Source organism: Vicia villosa, linkage group LG4 (genome assembly GCF_029867415.1).
Source record: "Vicia villosa cultivar HV-30 ecotype Madison, WI linkage group LG4, Vvil1.0, whole genome shotgun sequence".
Lineage (NCBI taxonomy): Eukaryota > Viridiplantae > Streptophyta > Magnoliopsida > Fabales > Fabaceae > Vicia > Vicia villosa.
In genome coordinates, this window is record NC_081183.1 from 6,279,856 (window position 1) to 6,304,533 (window position 24,678).

The 24,678-nt window shown below is 32.7% G+C and overlaps 3 protein-coding genes and 1 pseudogene across 5 annotated transcripts; all 4 read left to right on the forward strand.

The window, feature by feature from the left end:
- The first annotated feature begins 283 nt into the window (after positions 1-283).
- LOC131594378 (LEAF RUST 10 DISEASE-RESISTANCE LOCUS RECEPTOR-LIKE PROTEIN KINASE-like 2.4) lies at positions 284-5,710 on the forward strand (annotated as a pseudogene).
- Positions 5,711-6,749: 1,039 nt separating this feature from the next.
- LOC131596724 (uncharacterized) lies at positions 6,750-14,144 on the forward strand. The gene is made up of 3 exons (XM_058869468.1): positions 6,750-10,799; positions 11,021-11,054; positions 12,498-14,144. Exons 1-3 carry the CDS (start codon positions 6,750-6,752, stop codon positions 13,586-13,588), a joined length of 5,175 nt encoding a protein of 1,724 aa, XP_058725451.1. The 3' UTR covers positions 13,589-14,144.
- Positions 14,145-16,268: 2,124 nt separating this feature from the next.
- On the forward strand, positions 16,269-19,332 carry LOC131594379 (LEAF RUST 10 DISEASE-RESISTANCE LOCUS RECEPTOR-LIKE PROTEIN KINASE-like 1.1). 3 transcript variants are annotated; one of them, XM_058866495.1, is made up of 5 exons: positions 16,269-16,327; positions 16,426-16,627; positions 16,727-17,533; positions 17,917-18,009; positions 18,077-19,332. In XM_058866495.1, the coding sequence occupies exons 2-5, from the start codon at positions 16,444-16,446 to the stop codon at positions 18,877-18,879; spliced, it is 1,887 nt and encodes a 628-aa protein (XP_058722478.1). In that variant the 5' UTR covers positions 16,269-16,327; positions 16,426-16,443; the 3' UTR covers positions 18,880-19,332. The 3 variants fall into 3 exon arrangements, with proteins under 3 accessions (XP_058722478.1, XP_058722479.1, XP_058722477.1); XM_058866496.1 differs by lacking the exon at positions 16,269-16,327 and having other exon boundaries at positions 16,337-16,627; positions 18,077-18,376; positions 18,446-19,332; XM_058866494.1 differs by lacking the exon at positions 16,269-16,327 and having other exon boundaries at positions 16,337-16,627.
- A 1,782-nt stretch (positions 19,333-21,114) lies between these two features.
- On the forward strand, positions 21,115-24,395 carry LOC131594380 (protein NETWORKED 4B-like). The gene is made up of 2 exons (XM_058866497.1): positions 21,115-21,269; positions 22,555-24,395. Exon 2 carries the CDS (start codon positions 22,563-22,565, stop codon positions 24,210-24,212), a length of 1,650 nt encoding a protein of 549 aa, XP_058722480.1. The 5' UTR covers positions 21,115-21,269; positions 22,555-22,562; the 3' UTR covers positions 24,213-24,395.
- The last annotated feature ends 283 nt before the right edge of the window (positions 24,396-24,678 follow it).

A 24,678-nucleotide genomic window follows, 5' to 3' on the forward strand; every position in this document is an offset into this window, starting at 1 on the left:
GAGAGAGAGAGAGAGTACTATGATACCTCAAGAAATGAAAGGGTTTTTCAGTTTTCAAAGGTTAGCGGGAAAAATCAAAGGATATTAGAAGAAACCCAATAGACATATTGGAAGGAGAGTGTCATTCAGAAGAATGGAGACATTTGATTAGTGGGATAAATTTTTGATTTAGCAAATTAAAAAAAAAAAAACTTAAGTTTATAAAAAAGGAAAGTGAGTAGAAATTTCCAAATTAAAATTTATAAAAAACATAAGTGAGTAGAAATTTCCAGGGTGACTTTTAAGTTGACTCTCTATCCCACCGAGAGCATAACTAACAAGTCACAGATTATGAACTTAATATTCCCTCTAAACATAATCTCCTCCTCCTCCCTTTCTTATTTTCTTCTTTGTTCTAAAAGAATGGATAATCATATCAATAGTCTTATGCCCATAAATTTTAGATACATATTTTTCTTCTTGTTATTAATAATAAGCACTTTTTGCTCACAACTATCCTACTCTCAATCCCAACCTCAATCAATTTATGATTACTCCATTTGTAGAGATCTAAACCATTCCTACAACTGTGGCAACCTATCCTACATATCTTACCCATTCTGGGGGCAGAATCGTCCTATTCAATGTGGCGCAGGCAAACCATTTCAGCTTCACTGCCACAACAACCAAGATACCACTATTCAATTATCCTACCAAAATTTCACAGTCATTGAAATTAACACAAATCATCACATCATCAAACTCAAAAGAACAGACCTTTCCCAAAATCTATGTTCTCCTCAATTTGATCATATTTATTTGACTCCAACTTTGTTTCAATATGCTGATACTTATTTGTCTCCAACTCTGGTTCAATATCTCCCACAAGCCAAAAACATCACCATATACTATAACTGTGACCCATCTCCATATTTTCCTAAAGTTTCTCTATGTGGAGCTCAGAATTATGCTTTTTGTCCTGTTGGTGATTATGAAAATAAGTTTCTTGAAGTATCAAGAAATTGCAAACAATATGTACAAGTGCCTGTTGGAGGAGATTTTCCTATTGAGAATGGTTCTTATGATTATTTAAGTCGTGAAGTTCTTGAAAAAGGTTTGGATAAGGGGTTTGAGGTTAAATATAATGTGAGTGAGGAATGTTTACAGTGTTTGGGAAATCAAGAAGGAGGTTGTGTGAGTGATTATTTTGATAAAAATGCAACATCCACTTGCTATTATGATGATTGTCGAGATGGATCTTTTGCTTTTTCCTCACAATGTTCTTCTTCTGATCCCAAAAGTATGTTTTCTTACCCCTCTATCTCATAAATTAATTTTTTTTTCATTTAAAAATTATATATATATATATTGATCTGATACAATGATTTTTTAATGAATTTAAAAGTAAATTTTTTTTTTTAGAGAAAATCTTCGATCCTTCAGTTGAATCTCTTAGACCATGTACAATAGTTTCAACACTCAACACCCACTTTTTCAACTCCCAATACTCCACATCATTTTCTCTTTCTTCCACCTAATAATTCAACATTCATTCAACTTTTATCCTCTCCAATGGTTTTTCACTCAACACCCTACCCCACCACTTTTTATTTTTATATTCTTCCACCTAATAACTCAACAGCCATTCATCTGCTGCCACGTGTCCCCTGCGTCAGTCTCAATTGTGTTGAGTTTTCTCAACACCTCTCTTTTCCAGCACACACTCAACACCTCTCTAAACACCCATTGGAGGAAATTTTGCATGTTGAATTCAAACTCAACAGACCCATTGCACATGGTCTTAGTCATCTGACGAAATTTCATTTGTGTTTCTTATTTTCATAGATGTACCTCTGAAAGTATTTTTCTTAAAATTTATTATTTTTTCCGTAGATCTACCTACAAAATTATTTTGTTATATTTTAAATTGATTATATTTCAGTCAAAAACTTAATTTTATAAAAATAAATAGAACATCAAATTATAGTAAATTAAAGTTTAATAGTGCAATGTAGTTGATTCGAAAATATAACATAATGTTCCGTAATTACATGTACGAAACACTCTATTTTCAAAACATTATATGTAACTATGAAAGATTTCATGAACAACTATGTTTTAACGCTTCCGTGGATCACTTACGGAAAAAACTAATTTTTTTTTTAAATTTCCTCCGATGGTAAAACCTACATAAACAAAGAGACAATTTTAACAAATCGAAGATGGGTAAGAGATCTAAGGAGTAGGATGAAATTTTTTTTATACTAAAAACAAATAAAATAAAATCTCATAACACGACATCAAAAACACAAGTGACACTTATATGGTTATAATTTTAATTAAATCAAATATAATATAATTATAAATATTGTTTCGTTCTCAAACAATATCGATAAAAGCATAATATAATTTTAAGGTGTCGGTGCTATGTATTTTAACACTTATTTTAGATCATTGCAGCTTCGTGTTGCGACTAACTTTGCTATGTGTTCTAACATAATCCTCTATGCTCTTTATATTACTATCGCAGGTAAGCAGGTGAGCCGGCATGGAAAAATGAAAACCATTATAGGTGATACATCTATGATCTAATAACATTAAAGCTATCCTAAACACTATATGGATAGCTTTAATTTGGTGTACTTGGAAGATGCGAAACACTATTATTTTCGATAGAGGTTCTTTTTGTCATGATGAGGTGATATCAAACATTTTATTTTTTTCTTGGCGTTGGGTGAGTAGTAGGGAATCCTCGCGTAGGATCATTTTTTATGATTGGTATAAACTACCATTGCTTTGTAACTCACCAATTTAGGGTGTTTTTGTTGTAAGGGTTGCACCCCTAGTGCGATTTCTTATATTCAATTGCTTATTAAAAAAAAAAAATTTCTAGTGCGATTCTTCTCTTAATTGTTTTTGTGGTATACTTGATAATTAATCTATATGCACAAAATGATCTGTTTCTATTAGTTTTTTTAAAATTGATTTTTATAGGATTATATCTTTTTTCTAAATTTTTTATAAAGAATTTTTTAAAAAAAAAATTAAATAATTATTTTAAGTATTTTATTCTTTTAATTTAATTTTTTAAAATATTAAAATTTTAACAAATAATTTAGTTTTGAAACTATTTCAAATAATTTTCGTAAACATAATTTCTGAGATATATCTTAATAAAAAATTATGATTTCGAATATGTTATATAATATTAAAATTAATCTTTCAATTTATAAAAAAAAATTAAATATTTTAAAAGATGTTTTAATAAAAATTATTTTGAAAATATAAAAAATAAAGTATTTTTCATTAAAACAAACATATCACTAAAAATAACAGTTATTCTTCCATTGATAGACAATAGGAGTGAAAATATATTAGGTCGAGATAACTTTTGTCAAGTTTAAGTCTATTTTGTTAAAAATTTCAAAGCTAAAGTTTGACTATGGTCTATCATAGACTTATTTTTTAGCTTGAGTCAAGCATTTTCAAAGTCGTGATTAGCCTATTAGTCTGATTAAAAAATCTAGGGTTAAATAAGTTTTTGGTCCCTATAAATATTGCAGTTTCATTTTTAGTCCCTTCCTGCCTTTAGGCAACGGTTTTAGTTGGTTTTGGCAACGGTTTTCTTGTAAAAACCGTTGCCTAAAGGTAGGGAGGGACTAAAAATGAAAACTGAAATATTTATAGGGACCAAAAACTTATTTAACCCAAAAATCTATATCATTTGAAAATATGTAAGTAAGCAATTCATCTAATATTTAAATATATTAGAAAATCAAAAATACAATCAGCCTAGATATTTGTTTTTATTGACTTATTTGAGCTACACGTATCATAAATTTTGTGAGATTATTTGTTTGAGAGAATTAATGAAAACAACTTAAAACATTATTCATAAGATATTTTTCAACTTATTTTCACAAATTCTTTGAGATAACTAAACTTTATTTTTGAATTTTAATATAAAATACAAAATACAATATAAAAAATAATTGATTTGTTCATATTTTTTAAAATAGACCGGTCTATTTTAAAAAATATGTTATTAGTATCATAATTGATAACTAGTCTTTTTGATAATATATGGTCTTTTTTTACTTAAAAAAAATTAATTTGGCCTTGACCTGAGTAGAATAGGTCCTAGGTCTCTATTAATTAATTAGTCTGATCTATTCTCAGTATTAATATAGAAGCATAGATTAAAACTATGTTATTAGTATCATAATTGAGAACCCTTTGTTCTCTTATTAATTAAATTCTTGCTTAAAAAAAAAATCATAATTCATTAATGAAAACCTCTTCTTTTGTCTGTCCATGTTGATCAAAACTAGTTTGGACTATTTCTTTTATCTTGTCCATTTGATCAAAACTAGTTTGGACTATTTCTTTTATCTTTGGTTACAGTGAGATATTGAGTTTTATCACTTTGATTAGAAAGAAGTCAATATTTTATAATTGGCAAGCCAAATATCATCATAAGAAAAGACCCAATCCCAATCTAATAATTTTTATTTATTTAGTTTTATTTCATTTATCAACACAAATCAATATACATCTCCTTCTTTCTAACAACAGGTATTGGAAGTGCAATAATGGTAGCATTGCTGATGTGCGTCATATTTTGTTGTATTAGGGGTAAGCCATCAATACAACAAGTTAATTTCCGGTATAAAACAAAAAATATAAAAATATTGAAGCATTTTTCAAAGAACATGGAGCTCTAACACAAAAGAAATATAAATTTTCTGAAATAAAGAAAATGACAAATTCCTTCGAAATTAAACTTGGTCAAGGGGGTTTTGGGGTTGTGTATAAAGGAAAGTTATTCAATGGTTGTCTTGTGGCGGTGAAGATATTGAATGCATCAAAAAGAAATGGTGAAGATTTTATTAATGAGATTGCAAGTATTACTAGAACCTCACATGTTAATATTGTTACTCTTCTTGGATTTTGTTTTGAAGGTCGTAAAAAAGCACTTGTATATGAATTTATGTCTAATGGTTCTCTAGACAAATTTATTTATAATAAGGGACCTGAAACCATTATATCTGTAAGTTGGGATAATTTGTATCAAATTGCGAAAGGAATAGCTCGTGGGCTAGAGTATTTGCATAGAGGATGCACCACTCGAATTTTACATTTTGACATTAAACCACATAATATTCTTTTGGATGAGAACTTTAGTCCAAAGATTTCTGATTTTGGACTTGCAAAGCTCTGCCCTAAAAAAGAGAGCATTATTTCGATGTCGGATCAAAGAGGGACAATGGGATATGTAGCTCCAGAAGTGTGGAATAGACATTTTGGAGGAGTTTCACATAAGTCTGATGTTTATAGTTATGGAATGATGTTGTTAGAAATGGTGGGTGGGAGGAAAAACATTAATGCTGATGCAAGTCACACAAGTGAGATATATTTTCCTCATTGGGTATACAATAAACTTGAGTTTGGTAGTGATTTGAGACCTGATATAGTAATGGATACAGAAGAAGATGAGATTGCAAGGAAAATGACCATTGTGGGTTTATGGTGTATTCAAATATTTCCTAATGATAGGCCTACTATGAGTAAAGTGGTTGAAATGTTAGAAGTTAGCACAAGTTCTTTAGAAATACCACCAATGCCATTACTTTCCTCTCCTATTAGACCAGTATCAGAGTCTTGAATGTTTCTAATTTAAGGGCATGTATAATTATATTTTACTTTTTAATTGGAGTAGTGATCATCTCAACCTTGTTAATCATCTTGTAAAATAAAGTGGGTCTCAATGTCTCAAATTATTTTTATATTGAATGCATAATATTCATGAGCAATTGATCATGTAAACTCTATTATCATTTTATAATTATTTCTTTTAGAAGTTGGTGATAACCACCTGCTAGTAAGTGGTGATCAAGGCCTATCCTTAACACTTATTATGAAGAAAAAAAAAGGTATCTTAGTTTTCCCTATAGCAAGCTTATATACAAATTAAGATCTATCTAACACACAAACACAATAATTATAATTGTTTAAATAAGTATTTCTACTAACTCTGATTGTTGTCTTTATTCAATACATAAAATTTTATGTCAAAAATAAAAATGTATCGAGCTAAATTTAAATGTTATAACTATAAACATATGTGGGCGAATGGGTCACCAAATAAAGGATTGTGAGGCTATCGAAGAACTTAATGAGGAGGGATTCGAAGACATTGAAGAACAAGATCTGGCTTTTGGACAATGGCTGAGGGCGTCTCCTCTACCAAAAATCACTGATGAATCGAAGAAGCGTGAGTCCAGTTCCAGTTTAAGCAGTAAGGATCTCTTTAACGTGTCTTCTAGTCAAAGTCGATGCGAGACTAAGGGGAAGGATAAAGAAGAGGAGGCAGAAGTTCAACTAATCACTGCTGCTGCAAACAATCAGAATAGAGAAAATAAAGACGAAGAGGTAGGACCAAAAAACCAGGTAGATGTCGAAACTGTTGCTGAAACGCTAGGTGCGGTTATGTTGTCTACAGGAATGAACAAAACACAGGCTAGTGTACAAACAGAACCGGCTCAAAAAAAATGGACGCGAAGAAAACCTTCAAAGACTTCTGGATCGACATTGGTGAAGGCCTCAAAGCCAAAGATAACCAAGCGACAACTAGTGGATGTTATGATTTCTGAAGGCCCACTGGATGAGTTGGTTAATGGTGACAAAAAGAGAAAGCAAGCTTTTGAGGGCAGTGATATCCCTGACAACTTCCCGGAGGTGGTGTTGGAGAGCCAGCACCGCCTTCCCCAATGAAAACCATCAGTTGGAACTGCAGAGGGTTGGGGAGCCCTCGAGCAGTTCGAAGTCTTGCGAGACTTCTCAAGGTAGAAAATCCCCATCTTGTCTTCCTTATGGAAACAAGATTGAAATCGGAAGAGATGTTACAACTAAAGAGAAAATTTAATTTCAACTTTGGTGTTACTGTTGACTGTAGTGGTGATGGGAGGGATAGAGCCGGTGGGTTATGTTTGTGGTGGAATGAGGATTTGGACATCAATATAAATTCCTACTCCCAAAATCATATAGCAGGTAAGTGCCTTAGTGAGGATGGTGATGAGGACTGGTTTTTTGCTGGGATTTATGGTTATCCAGATGAAGCCAGGAAATTGGAAACTTGGAATCTGATTCATGCTCTTAAAGATGAAGGGGGTTCTAAAACTATCTTCTTTGGTGACCTAAATGATACTATTACTGAAGCAGACAAGCTGGGGGGAATCAGCAGAACACCGTCACAGTTACAGAGAGGGAGAAATACTATGGATACTTGTGGACTGCAGGAAGTGGCTTTCGAAGGATATCCATTCACGTGGACGAACGGGAGAGTAGGGAGTGAAAATATCCAATGCCGACTTGATAAAAGCTTGACCTCGTTTGAGTTTTTGCAGAGGTTTCCTCTCACTAGAGTTTTCCACCTCGATCGTTATGGCTCCGACCATGCTGCGTTGCGGATTGTTATACAACGAGAAGACGAGACTGTCAGAAGGAGATACTTGTTCCGGTTCGAGGAAGCCTGGACCAAGGAGGGGCGATGTGGGGATTTAATCAAGGTTTTATGGAGAAGAAACTCAGGACCTCTCCCTAAACAGATCAGTTCTATGCAGGAACTTCAGTACGAATTCAAGGACCTGCGAACCAACAACATAAGGAAAGAGATTTTGCGGCTGGAGGAGCTCATCAAAACAGATAAACAATGGTCAGGGGATCCTGTGGAAATTCAGGAGTATAAAGCTATTGAAAGTCAAAGAGATAGACTGCTGAGAATAGAGGAGACCCTTTGGAGACAGAGAAGTAGAGCAGTGTGGCTTAGAGACGGAGATAGAAATACCAAATTTTTCCACCTTAAAGCGGATCAAAGGAGGAAGACTAATCAGATTAAGAGGTTGAAGGACAAAGACGGCAAGTGGATGCGGGGGAAGGAAAATTGTGAGAGAATTCTGGTTTCTTATTTTAAAGATATTTTTACCTCTTCCAATCCTACAAATACGAGTGAGGTTTGTAATTCTATCCGCCGGAAACTTTCTGAGAATGATAAAATCTCATGTGCTAGACGATTTACAGCTACGGAGGTCACAGAGGCTCTATTTGAAATGCACCCCACCAAGGCACCGGGTCCGGATGGTCTACCTGCCTTGTTCTTCCAAAAATTCTGGCCCACTGTTGGAAATGACGTGATCCGCTTCGTGCTGGCAATTCTCAATGAAAATGGGGATCCTACTGCCATTAACAATACATTTATCTCCCTCATACCTAAAAGGAAAAATCCATCCAACCCTGGAGACTTTCGCCCGATTAGCCTATGCAATGTGATCATGAAGATTGTCACCAAAGCAATTGCTAACAGGATGAAGCCTTTTCTTCCGGAGATCATTAGCGAGGAGCAAAGTGCATTTATAAAGGGAAGGCTTATAACGGACAACGCGTTAATAGCGATGGAGTGCTTTCATTGGATGAAACATAAAACAAAAGGGAAAAAAGGAACTATGGCGTTGAAGCTTGATATGTCTAAAGCTTATGATAGATTAGAGTGGAGATTTGTGGTGGAAGCCTTGAGTAGAATGGAGTTCCCCCCATCCATTATCTCTCTCATTCACAAATGCATTTCAACAGTCTCGTACCAATTGCTAATCAATGGTCAGCCGAGCAAACGGTTCATCCCAGCTAGGGGCCTCCGTCAAGGAGACCCACTCTCACCTTATTTGTTTGTTATCTGTGCAGATGTACTTTCTAGTATGCTTAAAAATGAAGCTGAGGCGAGGAAGATACATGGAATCAAAGTAGCCAGGAACTCCCCAACCATCTCTCATCTCTTTTTTGCAGATGACAGCTTGTTGTTCGCCAGAGCAAATGAAGAGGAGGCAGCTCGTATTCAACAGGTCCTCGAGTCTTACCAAAAAGCCTCGGGTCAGAGCATTAACGCTGATAAATCCGAAGTTTCTTTTAGTAGAAACACTGGAGAAGAAGCTAGAGAAAGGATCAAAGATAAGCTGGGATTTAAAGGAGTTAACAGTCACTCCAATTATTTAGGGCTTCCGGTGGTTTTAGGGAGATCTAAAAAAGAGGTTTTTCGAATGGTGGTTGACCGGGTTTGGAAGAAAGTAAAAGGTTGGAAAGAAAAGTTTCTCTCAAGGGCCGGCAAAGAAATCCTGATCAAGGCTGTAGCACAGGCTATACCGACGTATATTATGAGTTGTTACCGCCTAACTGATAGTGTCTGCACCGAAATTGAAGCAATGCTTGCCAAGTTTTGGTGGGGCTCTAAAGAAGGGGAGCGGAAAATACATTGGCTGAAATGGGACAAATTGACAGTGTCTAAAAGGGAAGGTGGACTCGGCTTCAGAGGTATCCAAGACTTCAACACTAGTCTCCTTGGAAAACAGTTCTGGAGGCTTCTACAGGCGGATGGTTCTCTTCTGCAGCGTTTCTTCAAAGGTCGTTATTATCCCCGTTGTTCTATTACAGATGCGAGCACTGGATTCAAACCAAGCTATGCCTGGCGCAGTATTATGAGCTCTAAGGATCTGGTCATGAAAGGTTCTCGTTGGCGGATTGGAAACGGAGAGAATGTCAGTATCTTTGGGGATAGGTGGATTCCGACACGACCTGACTTCAAACCTTCTGCTAGAGCCCGTGTCCTAAACGAAACAAGCAAAGTCAGCTCTCTAATAGAATCCAATAGTGCTTCTTGGAATATGGATGTTCTTCGTGAAAACTTCTGCGAGGAGGATGTTAGACACATAAGCAGTATATCTCTTTCTCACCAACTCCCTGCTGACAGCCTTATCTGGCACTATGAAATTGATGGAGCCTATTCAGTGAAGACAGCCTACCATATTCAAAGAACATTGAGCCATCAAAATGACCCTGAATCTTCATCAACACACAATCTCTTTTTCTGGAAACAACTTTGGAAACTTCAAGTGAATCCAAGGATAAAAAATTTCTTGTGGAGGCTTTTCAAAGATATTCTGCCCACAAAATTGAACCTGCTAAAGAAAGGTATACCATCTGATGGAATCTGTCCTCTGTGTAATTCTGACCAAGAGAGCTCTCTTCATCTGTTCCTCTATTGTGATTTTGCTAGAAGAACGCTCTTTGCTGGCCCACTGGGAATTCGTACTCCGGGAGCGGGAGACATTGCAGACTGGCTCAGTGCTATTTATAAGAGCAAGGACATGGTGATGGGGCAAGTGATTGCCATATTCTTGTGGAAAATTTGGCAAGTCCGTAACGGTGTGGTCTTTCGTAATCTGAAACCATGTCCAGGTGCGGTGGCCATGGACATTTGGAATTCTATCCCTGAGGAATCAGTGGGATGCTTGAGTTCAAGGATGAGCAGGCAACAAGCTGACTCTGCATTGAGAAGGTATGAGGGCTGGACCGTTCAAACGGACGCAGGCTGCTTTGATGAAGGTGTGGTTTCCTTTGGTTGTGTCATTCGGGATCCTACATCCAATATTTTCCTTGCTGCTACAAAGAGAATTATAAGCATTACAGACCCGGCTAATGCTGAAGCGCAGGCTATTCGATGGGCTCTGTCAGTGGCAAAGGAGTTGGGACTCAAGGATTTCGTTCTCCAGTCGGATGCTATGACAGTAGTGGACTGCATTAACGGCGTTGTCACCAATGCAGAACTGAATCCTATTATTCTTGATTGCAAACTTTTAATGTCTAGCTTTAATAGTGTGTCTGTTATGTTTATCAGTAGGTGTGTCAACACTGATGCACATCAATTAGTTAGTATTGGCAAACACTCTGGAACTAGGACTTGGACGGGTTTTATCCCCAGTACTGATCCTTCTGTTTGTAATCCCTCTTTCGTTTCGTTTTAATGGAATTAGTCTTGCCTTCAAAAAAAAAAAAATGATTTTTTAATGAATTAAAAATAAAATTTATATTAAAGATTAAATAAAATGAAATCTTATAAAAACACAACTTTTTTAGAAAAGTCGGTGCTACATGTTGCGACTAATTTTCTTATGCTCTAACATAATTCTCTATGCTCTTTATATTACTATCGCAGGTGAGCTGGCATGGAAAAATGAAAACCATTCTAGGTGATTCATCTATGATCTAAATTTCTAGTGCGATTCTTCTCTTAATTGTTTTTGTCGTATACTTGATAATTAATCTATATGCACAAAATGACATGTTTCTATTAGATTTTCTAAAATTGATTTTTATAGGATTATATCTTTTTTACAAAGATTTTTTTAAAAAAAATTAATTTAAATAATTATTTTAAGTATTTTATTCTTTTAATTTAATTTTTTAAAATATTAAAATTTTAACAAATAATTTAGTTTTGAAACTATTTCAAATAATTTTTTGTAAAAATAATTTTTGAGATATATCTTAATAAAAAATTATGATTTCGAATATGTTATATAATATTAAAATTAATCTTTTAATTTATAAAAAAAAAAATTAAAATATTTTAAAAGATGTTTTAATAAAAATTGTTTTGAAAATATAAAAAATAAACTATTTTTCATTAAAACAAATATATCACTAAAAATAACGGTTATTCTTCCATTGATAGACAATAGGAGTGAAAATATATTAGGTCGAGATAACTTTTGTCAAGTTTAAGTCTATCCTGTTAAAAATTTCAAAGCTTAAGTTTGACTATGGTCTATCATAGACTTATTTTTTACCTTGAGTCTAGCATTTTCAAAGTCGTGATTAGCCTATTAGTCTGATTAAAAAATCTATATCACTTGAAGATATGTAAGTAAGCAATTCAACTAATATTTAAATATACTAGAAAATCAAAAATACAATCAGGCTAGATATTTGTTTTTATTGACTTATTTGAGCTACACGCATCATAAATTTTGTGAGATTATTTGTTTGAGAGAATTAATGAAAACAACTTAAAACATTATTCATAAGATTTTTTTCAACTTATTTTCACAAATTCTTTGAGATAACTAAACTTTATTTTTGAATTTTAATATAAAGTACAAAATACAATATAAAAAATAATTGATTTGTTCATATTTTTTAAAATAGACCGGTTTGATAGATTTGAAAGATTTTTTTTATTAATATGTGGCCTAGTCTTTTTAATAATATATGGTCTTTTTTACTTTAAAAAATTTAATTTGGCCTTGACCTGAGTAGAATAGATCGTAGGTCCGTGTTAATTAGTCTGATCTATTCTCAACCCTAATATAGAAGCATAGACTAAAACTATGTTATTAGTATCATAACTCATTAATGAAAACCTCTTCTTTTGTCTGTCCATGTTGATCAAAACTAGTTTTGACTATTTCTTTTATCTTGTCCATTTGATCAAAACTAGTTTGGACTATTTCTTTTATCTTTGGTTACAGTGAGATATTGAGTTGTATCACTTTGATTAGAAAGAAGTCAATATTTTATCATTGGCAAGCCAATGAGAAAAGACCCAATCCCAATCTAATAGTTTTTATTTATTTAGTTTTATTTCATTTATCAAAACAAATTAATATATATCTCCTTCTTTCTAACAACAGGTATTGGAAGTGCAATAATGGTAGCATTGCTGATGTGCGTCATATTTTGTTGTATTAGAGGTAAACCATCAATACAACAAGTAAATTTCCGGTATAAAACAAAAAATGATAAAAATATCGAAGCATTTTTCAAAGAAAATGGAGCTCTAACGCAAAAGAAGTATAAATTTTCTGAAATAAAGAAAATGACAAATTCATTCGAAATTAAACTTGGTCAAGGGGGTTTTGGGGTTGTGTATAAAGGAAAGTTATTCAATGGTTGTCTTGTGGCGGTGAAGATATTGAATGCATCAAAAAGAAATGGTGAAGATTTTATTAATGAGATTGCAAGTATTACTAGAACCTCACATGTTAATATTGTCACTCTTGTTGGATTTTGTTTTGAAGGTAGTAAAAAAGCACTTGTATATGAATTTATGTCTAATGGTTCTCTAGACAAATTTATTTATAATAAGGGACCTGAAACTATTATATCTGTAAGTTGGGATAATTTGTATCAAATTGCGAAAGGAATAGCTCGTGGGCTAGAGTATTTGCATAGAGGATGCACCACTCGAATTTTACATTTTGACATTAAACCACATAATATTCTTTTGGATGAGAACTTTAGTCCAAAGATTTCTGATTTTGGACTTGCAAAGCTCTGCCCTAAAAAAGAGAGCATTATCTCGATGTCGGATCAAAGAGGGACGATGGGATATGTAACTCCGGAAGTGTGGAATAAACATTTTGGAGGAGTTTCACATAAGTCTGATGTTTATAATTATGGAATGATGTTGTTAGAAATGGTGGGTGGGAGGAAAAACATTAATGCTGAAGCAAGTCACACAAGTGAGATATATTTTCCTCGTTGGGTATTCAATAAACTTGAGTTTGGTAGTGATTTGAGACCTGGTGTAGTAATGGATACAGAAGAAGATGAGATTGCAAGGAAAATGACCATTGTGGGTTTATGGTGTATTCAAATATTTCCTAATGATAGGCCTACTATGAGTAAAGTGGTTGAAATGTTAGAAGTTAGCACAAGTTCTTTAGAAATACCACCAATGCCATTACTTTCCTCTCCTATTAGACCAGTATCAGAGTCTTGAATGTTTCTAATTTAAGGGCATGTATAATTATATTTTACTTTTTAATTGGAGTAGTGATCATCTCAACCTTGTTAATCATCTTGTAAAGTAAAGTGGATCTCAATGTCTCAAATTATTTTTATATTGAATGCATAATATTCATGAGCAATTGATCATGTAAACTCTATTATCATTTTATAATTATTTCTTTTAGAAGTTGGTGATAATCACCTGCTAGTAAGTGGTGATCGAGGCCTATCCTTAACACTTATTATGAAGAAAAAAAATAGGTATGTTAGTTTTTTCTATAGCAAGCTGATATACAAATTAAGATCTATCTAACACACAAACACAATAATTATATTATAATTATGTTTAAATAAGTATTTCTACTAACTCTGATTGCTGTCTTTTTTAAATACATAAAATTTTATGTCAAAAATAAAAATGTAACGAGTTAAATTTAAATGTTATAACTCTGCAGTGGTGATTTTGTTGCTATGGCTTGTTACTGGTGAAATAATTTGCGGCAGTCAGGAGATTTGTGGAGGAATAGCTGTATGTTCTTTAGGTGTTTCCATATATTTTAGAGCTGGTGTGTTTTAGTATTTAGTGTTGGGTGTTCTGTCTTTAGAAAAACTCTATCATGTATTAATATTCATTATCTACTAGTATGGCTAATGCTAGATCTATAATATTATATTTTTGCTTCTTCAAAAAAACTTGAGAATCGACTAATAATTCTCCATAATAATTTTTCTCCTTTTTCAAATGATTGTACTTAGAGAGAAATATCTCTCTCAATTGTGAGTTTAACTACTTGAACAAACATTAAGTACATATATGGAAAGTTGAACAAGTAACTTTTTTTAGCAAATGGATGCATCCAAATGAGAGAAGAAATCTTTTAAGATATTCATAATTATTGCTAATCCGGTAAGACATTACACGTCACCAAGCCGGGCTGTAAGAGTGAGCTTTGAACGAATTAAAGTCGAGATGGGATAACTTGGCCAAACCGATTGGATATTGGAATTGATATAGCTAGTGCATTGAAATATCTTCACTACAATGGCATTGTCCACCAACGTTAACTTGGCCAAACCGATTGGATATTGGAATTGATATAGCTAGTGCATTGAAATATCTTCATTACAATGGCATTGTCCACCGTAATGTAAAGTCTAGTAATATTTTCCTTGATCTAAACTTTTGTGCTAAACTTGGTAACTTTCATTTGTCAAAGAAACTTGTTGTTGAAGCAACCGACATTACGAGAGACATGACAGGAACGAGTGGTTATATCGACCCAGAACTTGTGTCAAAAGGCTTACTTAGTGTTAAAAATGATGTTTATAGCTTTGGGGTGGTGTTATGTTCATGAATTTAAATTGGATACTAGTATTTTTAGTATAAATTTTTTATATTATTTTAAAATTTTAATAATATTAAAAAAACTTTAAAAATTTATAAAATCAACAAATATTTATATTAAAATATATAATAATTTAATCATAATATATTTTTTTATTAATAATCATAAACTCTTACATTGACTATCAGTTATAATGGTAGATTCTTACGGCTAAAAAAAAGTATAATAATTTTTTTTTTTAAATTGAAAAACTGAGAAAGATGCTCAAAAACCCTAAATCATAAAACTTAATCATAAAAATCTTAAAAATAGTGAAAAACGTCTAAAAACCCTAAATCATAACTTCAAGGATCAAAGAGACTAGGTCTAAAAGAAGAAGACATACCTAAAAGCAGATGTGAAATCGACCGTGAATCTTCAATGGAAACCTCCTTCGATGTCGCATGTACACAAGTTAGAGCTTCAAAGATTCGCCTCCCTGCACCTTGTGTGGTTTTCGCATAAATGATATTCTTAAGTTGTGAGGTTGTCAGGTTACCCTAATGAGTAATTGAGTCTTATGCCACGTAGGAACCACTTCACCATTCTAATAACACACGTGGATATTAGATACACAAATTAACTAACGGATGCTGACAGAAGGATTAACGTGCTCCATTTTAAAAAGTTAAGGGAGCTATTTGCACTTTTTAAAAATTAAGGGACCAAACTGGACCCGAGATAAAGATAAAGGATAAAAAAAGACTTTATTTAACAATTAATTTGATATTCATGAATTTAAATTGGATACTAGTATTTTTAGTATAAATTATTTTAAATTTTAAATTAATGTTAAAATAAATTAAAATAAAAAATGACATAAAATTATACTATTTTATTATTTGAAATTTTATTAATTGAGAGTACCGATATTTTATATTTGACCTTATGATATGATAGACTAATAAAGAGTATGAATCTTACAACTTATAACTCATTTAGGAAGACTTTAGGATCTAACTTAGTAATCGACTAATTTAAAAAGAGATAAATGTGTGAAACTTTTAAAGAAGCTCGCTCATAATGAAATCTTCGCCGATATACCAACCTTAGAGGTAAAATAATTTGAAACATATATTTAGTGCAAATTGGTCAAAATCAAGTTAACAATCAATTTGAATGCACTCTAAAAATTGAGTGACTTGTCAAAAGCAAGAGACAAATTTCATGAATCAAACCATAGTTTACTCTACCCTGTCGTGCTTCTTAAGTTAATATTGACTTTCACGTCCCTTTGTTCGCTATTCATTTCATTTTCTCCTAATTGTATAATTTCTTACTTCTTTCCTTCCTATTTCCGTAGATAACACTATCTTTCCTTTGTTTATGGGTTGCTTAATTTGCATGTATGTAACTAACTATGATCACTAAAAACATCAACCATCTTAACATTTTTATTGCTTCATTAAGTTTGTTCTAATAAGGCTTTTCCTCAACTCTGCAGAGGACGTGCAATAACCCTATGAGGTTGGGGGAAATGGGGTTGGATCTCTGGATGTGCTGTTTCACTTCCACTTCTGACACATTTCGAAAGCAGACTGAATGGAAGTGGCAAATCTTCCCTTATCACAAACTTAAAATAGCCACAAATTATTTTCATCAAGCTCGGATTCTTGATAAGAAAGGCTCTGCCACAGTATATTATGGTAAGAACTATTTTACATGAAAAACATATGAGTCCTTGAATTTCTAAGTATCATCCAATTTAGTCCCAGAATTTTGTTCTTATAATCTACTTTGATTAGGAAAACTTAAGAATGGTCGTGAGATTGCAGTACAAAGCTTTAAGGAGGACAAGTGCAACATATTGAAACAGTTCATCGAAGAAACTGTTATCCTAAATTTCATGCCCTGCAAAAACCTTGTTACAATTTATGGATATTCCACTCATCAAAAGGAATTCTTGCTAGTACATGAATACCTGTCCAATGGGACTCTTGCTACTCATATTAAAGGCCAACCATCAGATAGCCGAACAACGTTAACTTGGCCAAACCGATTGGATATTGCAATTGATATAGCAAGTGCATTGAACTATCTTCACTACAAGGGCATTGTCCACCGTAATGTTAAGTCTAATAATATTTTCCTTGATATAAACTTTTGTGCTAAACTTGGTAACTTTCATTTGTCAAAGAAACTTGTTGTTGAAGCAACCGATGTTACGAGAGACTTGATAGGAACAAGTGGTTATATCGACCCAGAACTTGTGTCAAAAGGCTTACTTAGTGTTAAAAATGATGTTTATAGCTTTGGGGTGGTGTTATGTGAGCTTGTGTCATCCATGCTTGCAGAATATTATGTTCATAACGAAGAAGAAAGTCTAGCTACATTTTTAATGACAAAAGTTGAAAACCAAGCTTTGGTCGAGCTTTTGGATCCAAATCTTGGCTTTCAGTCAGACGTTAAGATCGACAAGATGATGACTGCTACGGCTGAGCTTGCATTTTGGTGTTTGCAATGTCCACAAGAATTAAGGCCGAACATGGAACAAGTGCTAGAGAGTCTCAATGGCATAAAACAAGGGAGATATGAGTTAAGCCCAATAAAAGGTACGCGACATTATTTACTTAAGACCATCAGACTTTTATTCCTTTATTGTTGAGTATGACTCATAGTTGACGTATAAGCTAGCAGATTGCTTGGCCCTAAAGTCAGTTCGGTTGCAACTAGAGTAATACTATAAACTGAATCGTAGTATTTAAACACAAGTTATACGCTTTACTTTTCATGTTTTCTGTTATCAAATATCATGTTTTCTGTTTACGTTTCCTTGTCATTTTACTTTTGAACCGGGTTGATGTTCTAACACTTTTCCTCTCTATTGTCTATCTACCTGATAAGCTAAGTGTTTTGTTGTTAACATACTAGAGATTATTAATGTCTATAGACTATCAATGTCTTACTCTTACTATGCAATTCTCATTTATCTCAGCTTTCAAAATCTTCCACCATGCTGAACTTGAAGAAGCTACAAACCATTTTGACACTTTCCTAGGAAAGGGAGGGTTCGGCAGTGTCTACTACGGTAAGAAGCTAAAAACCCTATTGGAAAATTTTAATGACATAGTACTGACTGCATACTTTAACTTTAGGAAAACTAAAAGACGGTAGAGAAGTTGGAATAAAACGTTTCCATGAAGAGACAAACAGAACAATTAAGCAATTCATGAAAGAAATTGAGATTGCAAGTCACTTGCGTCATCAAAATCTGGTTTTACTTTATGGCTGCAGTTCTCGTCATAGCGACAAGCACATGCTAGTGTATGAGTACATCTCTAATGGAACTCTTTCACAGCATCTCCATGGATCTTCAGGCAGTACGTTATCGTGGCCTAGTAGATTGAATATTGCCATTGAAACTGCAAAGGCCTTGGTATATCTTCATGACTCAGGTATCATCCATCGCGACATAAAAGGAAGTAATATTCTGCTGGATGAAAATTTAACTGTTAAAGTTGCAGATTTTGGACTGTCGCGGTTTCTTCCGGACTATGTTACTCACGTTTCAACTCTTCCGGTTGGAACTCGTGCTTACATTGATCCAGATTACTTTGAAACTGGAAGGGTGAGTGACAAAAGTGATGTGTATAGCTTCGGGGTGATCTTATTCGAGCTTATATCATCCAAACCCGCAAGTTTAATGCAAGGAACGGAGAATGTGACTCTCGCCCAATTCGCAATGCATAAAATCTTAAACAAGAATTTACAAGGGCTAGTGGATCAAAGTCTTGCAATTTGTTTTAATGAAAATGTTGTGGAAATGATAACAGCGGTGACAGAGTTAGCATTTCAGTGTGTCCAGTGTCCTAAGGAACTCAGGCCAACCATGAAACAGGTGTTACAAACTCTACAGGGCATAAGCAAGGGGACATGGGGATTCAACCAAATAACATAGGAGTAGATTTTGGTGATTCTCCGACATAGAAAATATATTCCTACTCGTGACATTTCACTTATTCATTATTAAAAAGTGAAATTTCAATCATTAAATTACTCGAAGAAAAAAATAAAACGTTTAAATTATTTTATAACAACATCAATGCAAATAATTTTGAACTTTTTATCTTTTTACTTACAAAGTTACAAACTATATCTCCTACCAAACAGTCATACCTAACTAAAAAAAATAGTTTGGTGTCTGATTGGCTGTTCAATGGGGGTTGGTTCCTACCATATTCTCTCACAAGATCATGCACAATGTAGTTGATACTTGCATCTTTAGGCTGTGCTTTGGATGGTGGTTTGAGCTTATTTTATCACCCTCCTTTCAATTCAGATATTTAACAAATGAAATGTTTTTGGATGTTTTCACTTTCCATTTATTTTTTTGTGTAGTCTGTCTTCTTTAACCGTGTTTTAATTTCAAAAATAAAGAAAACTCTTAATAAATATAAAGTAGATTTTATTTATTTATTTATTTTAGATATAAGTTTTTTTTCCTATAGATCACTTTAACATTTTCACAAGTAATTAAGAATAGTAATTAATTATATTTTCCAAAAAATGGGTGAATTCATAAAATTAGCTTTTATTAATGTACAGGAAAAAATTTAAAAAATTTAATGAAGAATAATAAACAATTAAAAGTATTTTAGTAAAAAAATATTAATATTTAATTAGAATTGTAAAATAATTTATAATATTACGCAAATATCCTTATAAAATAGATATAATAAAAATAGAAATAGTAATAAATTATATAATCTTGTTTTTTGTTCTGAAATATTAAGTTTCGAATAATAAAATCTAATTTTAAATCAATTCAAGATGTGGAGACATTAAGAAATATTATAAAAGTTATAACACCGCTATGTATTTGGGGTTGGATTCAAACCTAAAATTTCGATTAAATTGAAAAAGACTCCATCATCTCATTCAATTGCTCTTGAATTATTGCATTTATTATATTTTTATTAATGTGATTATATTGATTTTACATTATTTTTTACCATCAAAGATAAATATCATAATAGAATATAAATTTATTCTTTTTTCTTAAAGGAAATATTTATAAATATAATATTAATTATTAATAAATTTAATAATACTTTTATTTCTTTAAATTTTGTCAAATAAATGTTATATTTAAGGCAAATATTAGAGATGATAATGAGTAGAATTTGAAAGTTATACTATATTATTCATTCCATATTTGCATTTTTTAAAAAAAACTCCTTATTCAATTTGATTTTCATGTGGATAACAATGTTTATACTTTCATAGGATATTTGTATACCTATATCATATTTGTTACACACATTTTTAATAAAAATAAATTAATCAATTATAAATTTTTATATTATTTTTAAAATTATAACAATATTATAAACTTTAAAAATTTATAAAATAGATAAATATTTATATTAAAAAATATATAATAGTTTAATAATAATCATAGACTTTTACATTGACTATCAGTTGTAATGGTAGATTCTTACAATTATTAAAAAAATATATAATAATATATTTTTTTAAAAAAATTGATAAACATAAATTTTTATATATATAACTAGTCATAATTGATATTTTTATAAGTGGTAAAACTAGTCATAATATAGTAATATAGTCATTCTTTAGTCTAATTTGTTTTTTCAAATTTTGTATTAGGAATTGATATATTTTTATAAATTTTTTATTGACTTTCTGCCTTTCTTAAAATAAATGTTATATTTTTATATTTTTTTGACAAAAATTTAGAAGCACAAGTTAGTTTTTAAATTAAATATAAATAAAAAAAATTATATAGAAAATTATATATTCAACTTTTTCCTATTTTTTCTTTCTTTCATTTTGTGAAATTATGAAAGCGATTACATGATTTTAATCTATTTAAATACATCTTAAACTATTTTTGACTAATTATAATTACAGTCATACTCTATTACTAAAAAATTAATATTTAATTTATTTCTTAAATTTTCTTTTTTTATCTCGGTCAATTTCTTAAGTTTTCTTTAAAACATATTTTAATTAGTTCTTACAAAAACAACGGGACTTGTGCGGTCAAAAACAAATACACCACGGTATCAAAATTTGTACAGAAAAAGTTTTAATTCAAATCATTGATGAAAAAAAGGAAAGGCGGGAGCGACCCTAATCCCGAAACTTAAATTAAAACCCAGGGCCCACCTAGGCCGGACTCACTGGCATTCAACACTTTCTGTTTGGCTCTCTCTTTCTTCCACCTTTTCTCACCACTTTTCATTTCTTTCCAGAAAACCAGCGAAACTTCTTCTCTCTCTTTTTCTTCATCCTTCATTCACCTCTCTACAGAGTACAGATCAGGTATCAATTCTTCACCTTCTCTCTAATCTTTTTCGTTTCAATTCATTTATGCATGTTCGCTTTTCTGATTTCTTCTCGCATTTCAGTTTTGAATTCTTGAAATTCGTTTTCTGTTGTTAATTGTTCGTCAGACTATAATCGTTTCGTTCTTGATTCTAGTTAATCTACAATTTACTGTTGTTTAGTACCGTAAGCTTAAGATCTTAAACCTAGAGTAGAATAATAGTTACTACTTGAATGATTAATTTAGGGATGATATGGTGAATTTTCGTTAACATTAGGAGATTAATATGTTTAGTTTCGTGTTTGGAGTAATAAGAGTTGATTCTGGAGTTTAAGAATTTATTTTTACTTAATTTTATTGTTTTCGAGTAAAATCGATTCTAAGTTGAAAGTATGATTTATAGATTTTGAGTCCGTGATTTTAGAAAATGGTCACCGTTGCATTGTGGACAATGTAAAGGCTTTTGCGATTTCGGTCGGTATAAGTGTTGCGACATTGATTACGCGGTGTGAATTGACTGTAGTTTGTTCTTTAATATAAAAGCAGTGAATAACGGTATCGGTATCGATATCTTTGAATATCATTTTGTCGCAGGTGTTTTTGTGGTCGCGGACCGTTTTTTAAAATCCTTGAGGTTTTTATATTAAAAACTGCTGTTCAACAACTTAATTATAGGTAGATGTATCCGAATTTACGAAGTGGGGAAATAGTCTTGAAATTGAAGACATGCATTGCAGGGGCTATTTTTTCATTTCTTAATTTTGGGAGACAATTTGCTTAACGTCTTTAGTTTTAACAATTAATCAAATGATTTAGTCAATGTGAATATCTATGTCAGTTACGATTGCAGAATAAATGTTTTCTCAGTCAGAACCATTTTTTGTTTGCACGAATGAGTTGTGACATGTCTTTTATACTTAATTAAATGGTGTAAGTAAGTACTTTTGAGCTGCAAATTTGTGAGTTCAATATTTAAAGTGTCTTTCTATGTTGGATATTTTACTTTTCCTATCTGTTTTGATTGTAGGATTTTTAAACTGTTTTATTTTATGAAACTATTTTAGATTCTCTTCATATCTTGATAAATGATGAGAGAAAGCATGATCCTGTTAGTCACTGTCTCACCGAATGGTTTCGCGAACCAGTTTTTTGTTCATGTTACTTCTATTTATTTGAGTTGAATGAATCTTTCTATATTGATTGGAAAACTTGTTCATTTTAGAATTCTTTATTTATTTTTTCTCCAATGAGTACTTATCGTAGTTTTTTTTTTATCCTCAGAATCTCAGATGGAGGGCTCTGGCGATTTTAGTGAAGGTCTTGACCAAGAGAGATCAGTGGTGACTCCATATTTTACACCATATCTGAAGAAGGTAAAGCCGGATTCTGATCTTCAAGCTGTCAATTTGGATTTCTCTCCTAGCTCGGGTGGGGTTAGCTCTGACGTTTCTGTGAAGGAAGGCTCTGGATCACCTTCCTCACCCTCTTTGGAATCAGAACCTGAATCTTTTACCAAGTCTGAAATTCGTATCCAGGGCACGCCGGTGAATACCGATGATGAAGAAACCCCTGAAGGTAAGCTGAGAGAAGACACTCCTAATATGGAGAGACAGAGCGAGTTTCTTGGAGACGGAGAAAATAAAAGTTATGATGAGTTGCTTAAGAAGTTTATCAAAAATGAGGAAGAGCTAAGAGTTTCCAATCTAAAACTTCAGCTGTCTGAACAAGAGATTATCAAGTTGAAGAATCAAATTGAGAAAAGGGAGAATCAACTTGATAATGTGCTGAAAGAATTAGAACTGAATAAGGATGAACTTGAATATAAAAAAGGACAGGTACAGAAGTTGCAAATTCAAACAGCTGAGTTGGAGACTCATGTTTCAGATTATTGCTCCAAGATTGCAAATTTGGAGGAACAGCTGGAGGTAGCTAATGAACACCTCAAGATATCAAATGATGATACTGCAAGATTAAGAAATGAACTTGAGAATAGGTCATTTGAGACTCATCAATTGCAAGGGCAGCTTGAAGCGGCACATGAAAATGTGGCTAAATTAGAATGGCAGCTTGATTCAGGAGAAAAGCAGATCCGAGAGTTAGAAGATGGGGTTGCATGCTTTAAAGCTAATGAAACTAACCATCAACATGAGATGCAAAGAGTGAAGGAGGAAATGCTTGAGATGCAGGCACAATTTTCTTTAGAGAAAGTTCAATTGCATTCTGATATTACAAGCTTGTCAGAACTGAAAATGGATTTGACCTCTAAACTGGAGGAATTGGAGCGTAGACACAATTCATTAGAAAATAAATTGAGACAAGGCGAAGCTGAAAATTTGGAGCAAAAAGAGCTGTATGCTACACAACAATTGGTTATACAAAGTCAAATAAGTTCTTTAAAGGAAGAACTTCGTCAGAGAAAAGATGACGTGGAGACTGTGAATAAGGAGTTTGACGGGCATAAACAAAAATTTGACATGCTCATGACGGAAAGAGACGAAGCAAATGCTATGATTGATAAACTTAAGGCTGAGATAACCTTCCGAGACGATCAAATAGAAAATATGAAAAAAGAGCTTTTCCAGCTAAGCACACAGCAGCTTGAGTTGAAACTGAAAGTGGAGAAGCAGAATGTTGTGATTTCTGATCTGAATGAGGAGAAGAGAGGGGCACTGACTTTGGTAGATGAGCTGAAACTGAAAGTGGAGAAGCAGAATGTTGTGATTTCTGATCTGAATGAGGAGAAAAGAGGGGCACTGACTTTAGTAGATGAGTTGAAACTGAAATTGGAGAAGCAGAATGTTGAGATCTCCGTTCGGAATGAGGAGAAGAGGGAGGCAATCCGGCAACTGTGCTTCTCGCTTGATCACTATAAGAGTAAATATGATGAACTTCTTCAAGCTTTTACTGGTCATAGGCGCCATACCGTCATAGCCTCCTAAAGTCACATTCTGTAGTAGTCTCATCATTTTATATTGTTCTGTAGACCTTTGTGGATTAATAGTTTTGCATGTCCGATTCTTATTTTGTTATGCAGCCAAACAAAATATACTTGATGGGTTGTGACTATTTCTTTCTTCTTTGAGTGCATAGAGTTGCAGATGAATTCTATTGTTGAATCCAAATTATTTTGTTTATAATAATCATGATGCATTAGGTAAATTTTGTATGGATGTTATGACCAAAAGCTATTGAAATTGGTATTTTGGCCATGATAAACTAGCAATGATATAGTTCTAGTTGTCTTATTTGATTAGACTATTTTTAAAAGATGTGTTGGACATATGCAAGCAAATGCGACTGCAATTGCGACTGTGAAACCATTGCTGAGACCTCTAAGACTATTGTAGCCACAATATAGAACACATCAGAGATTAGAGCACTCTGTAGTATAGTAGCTGATGATTT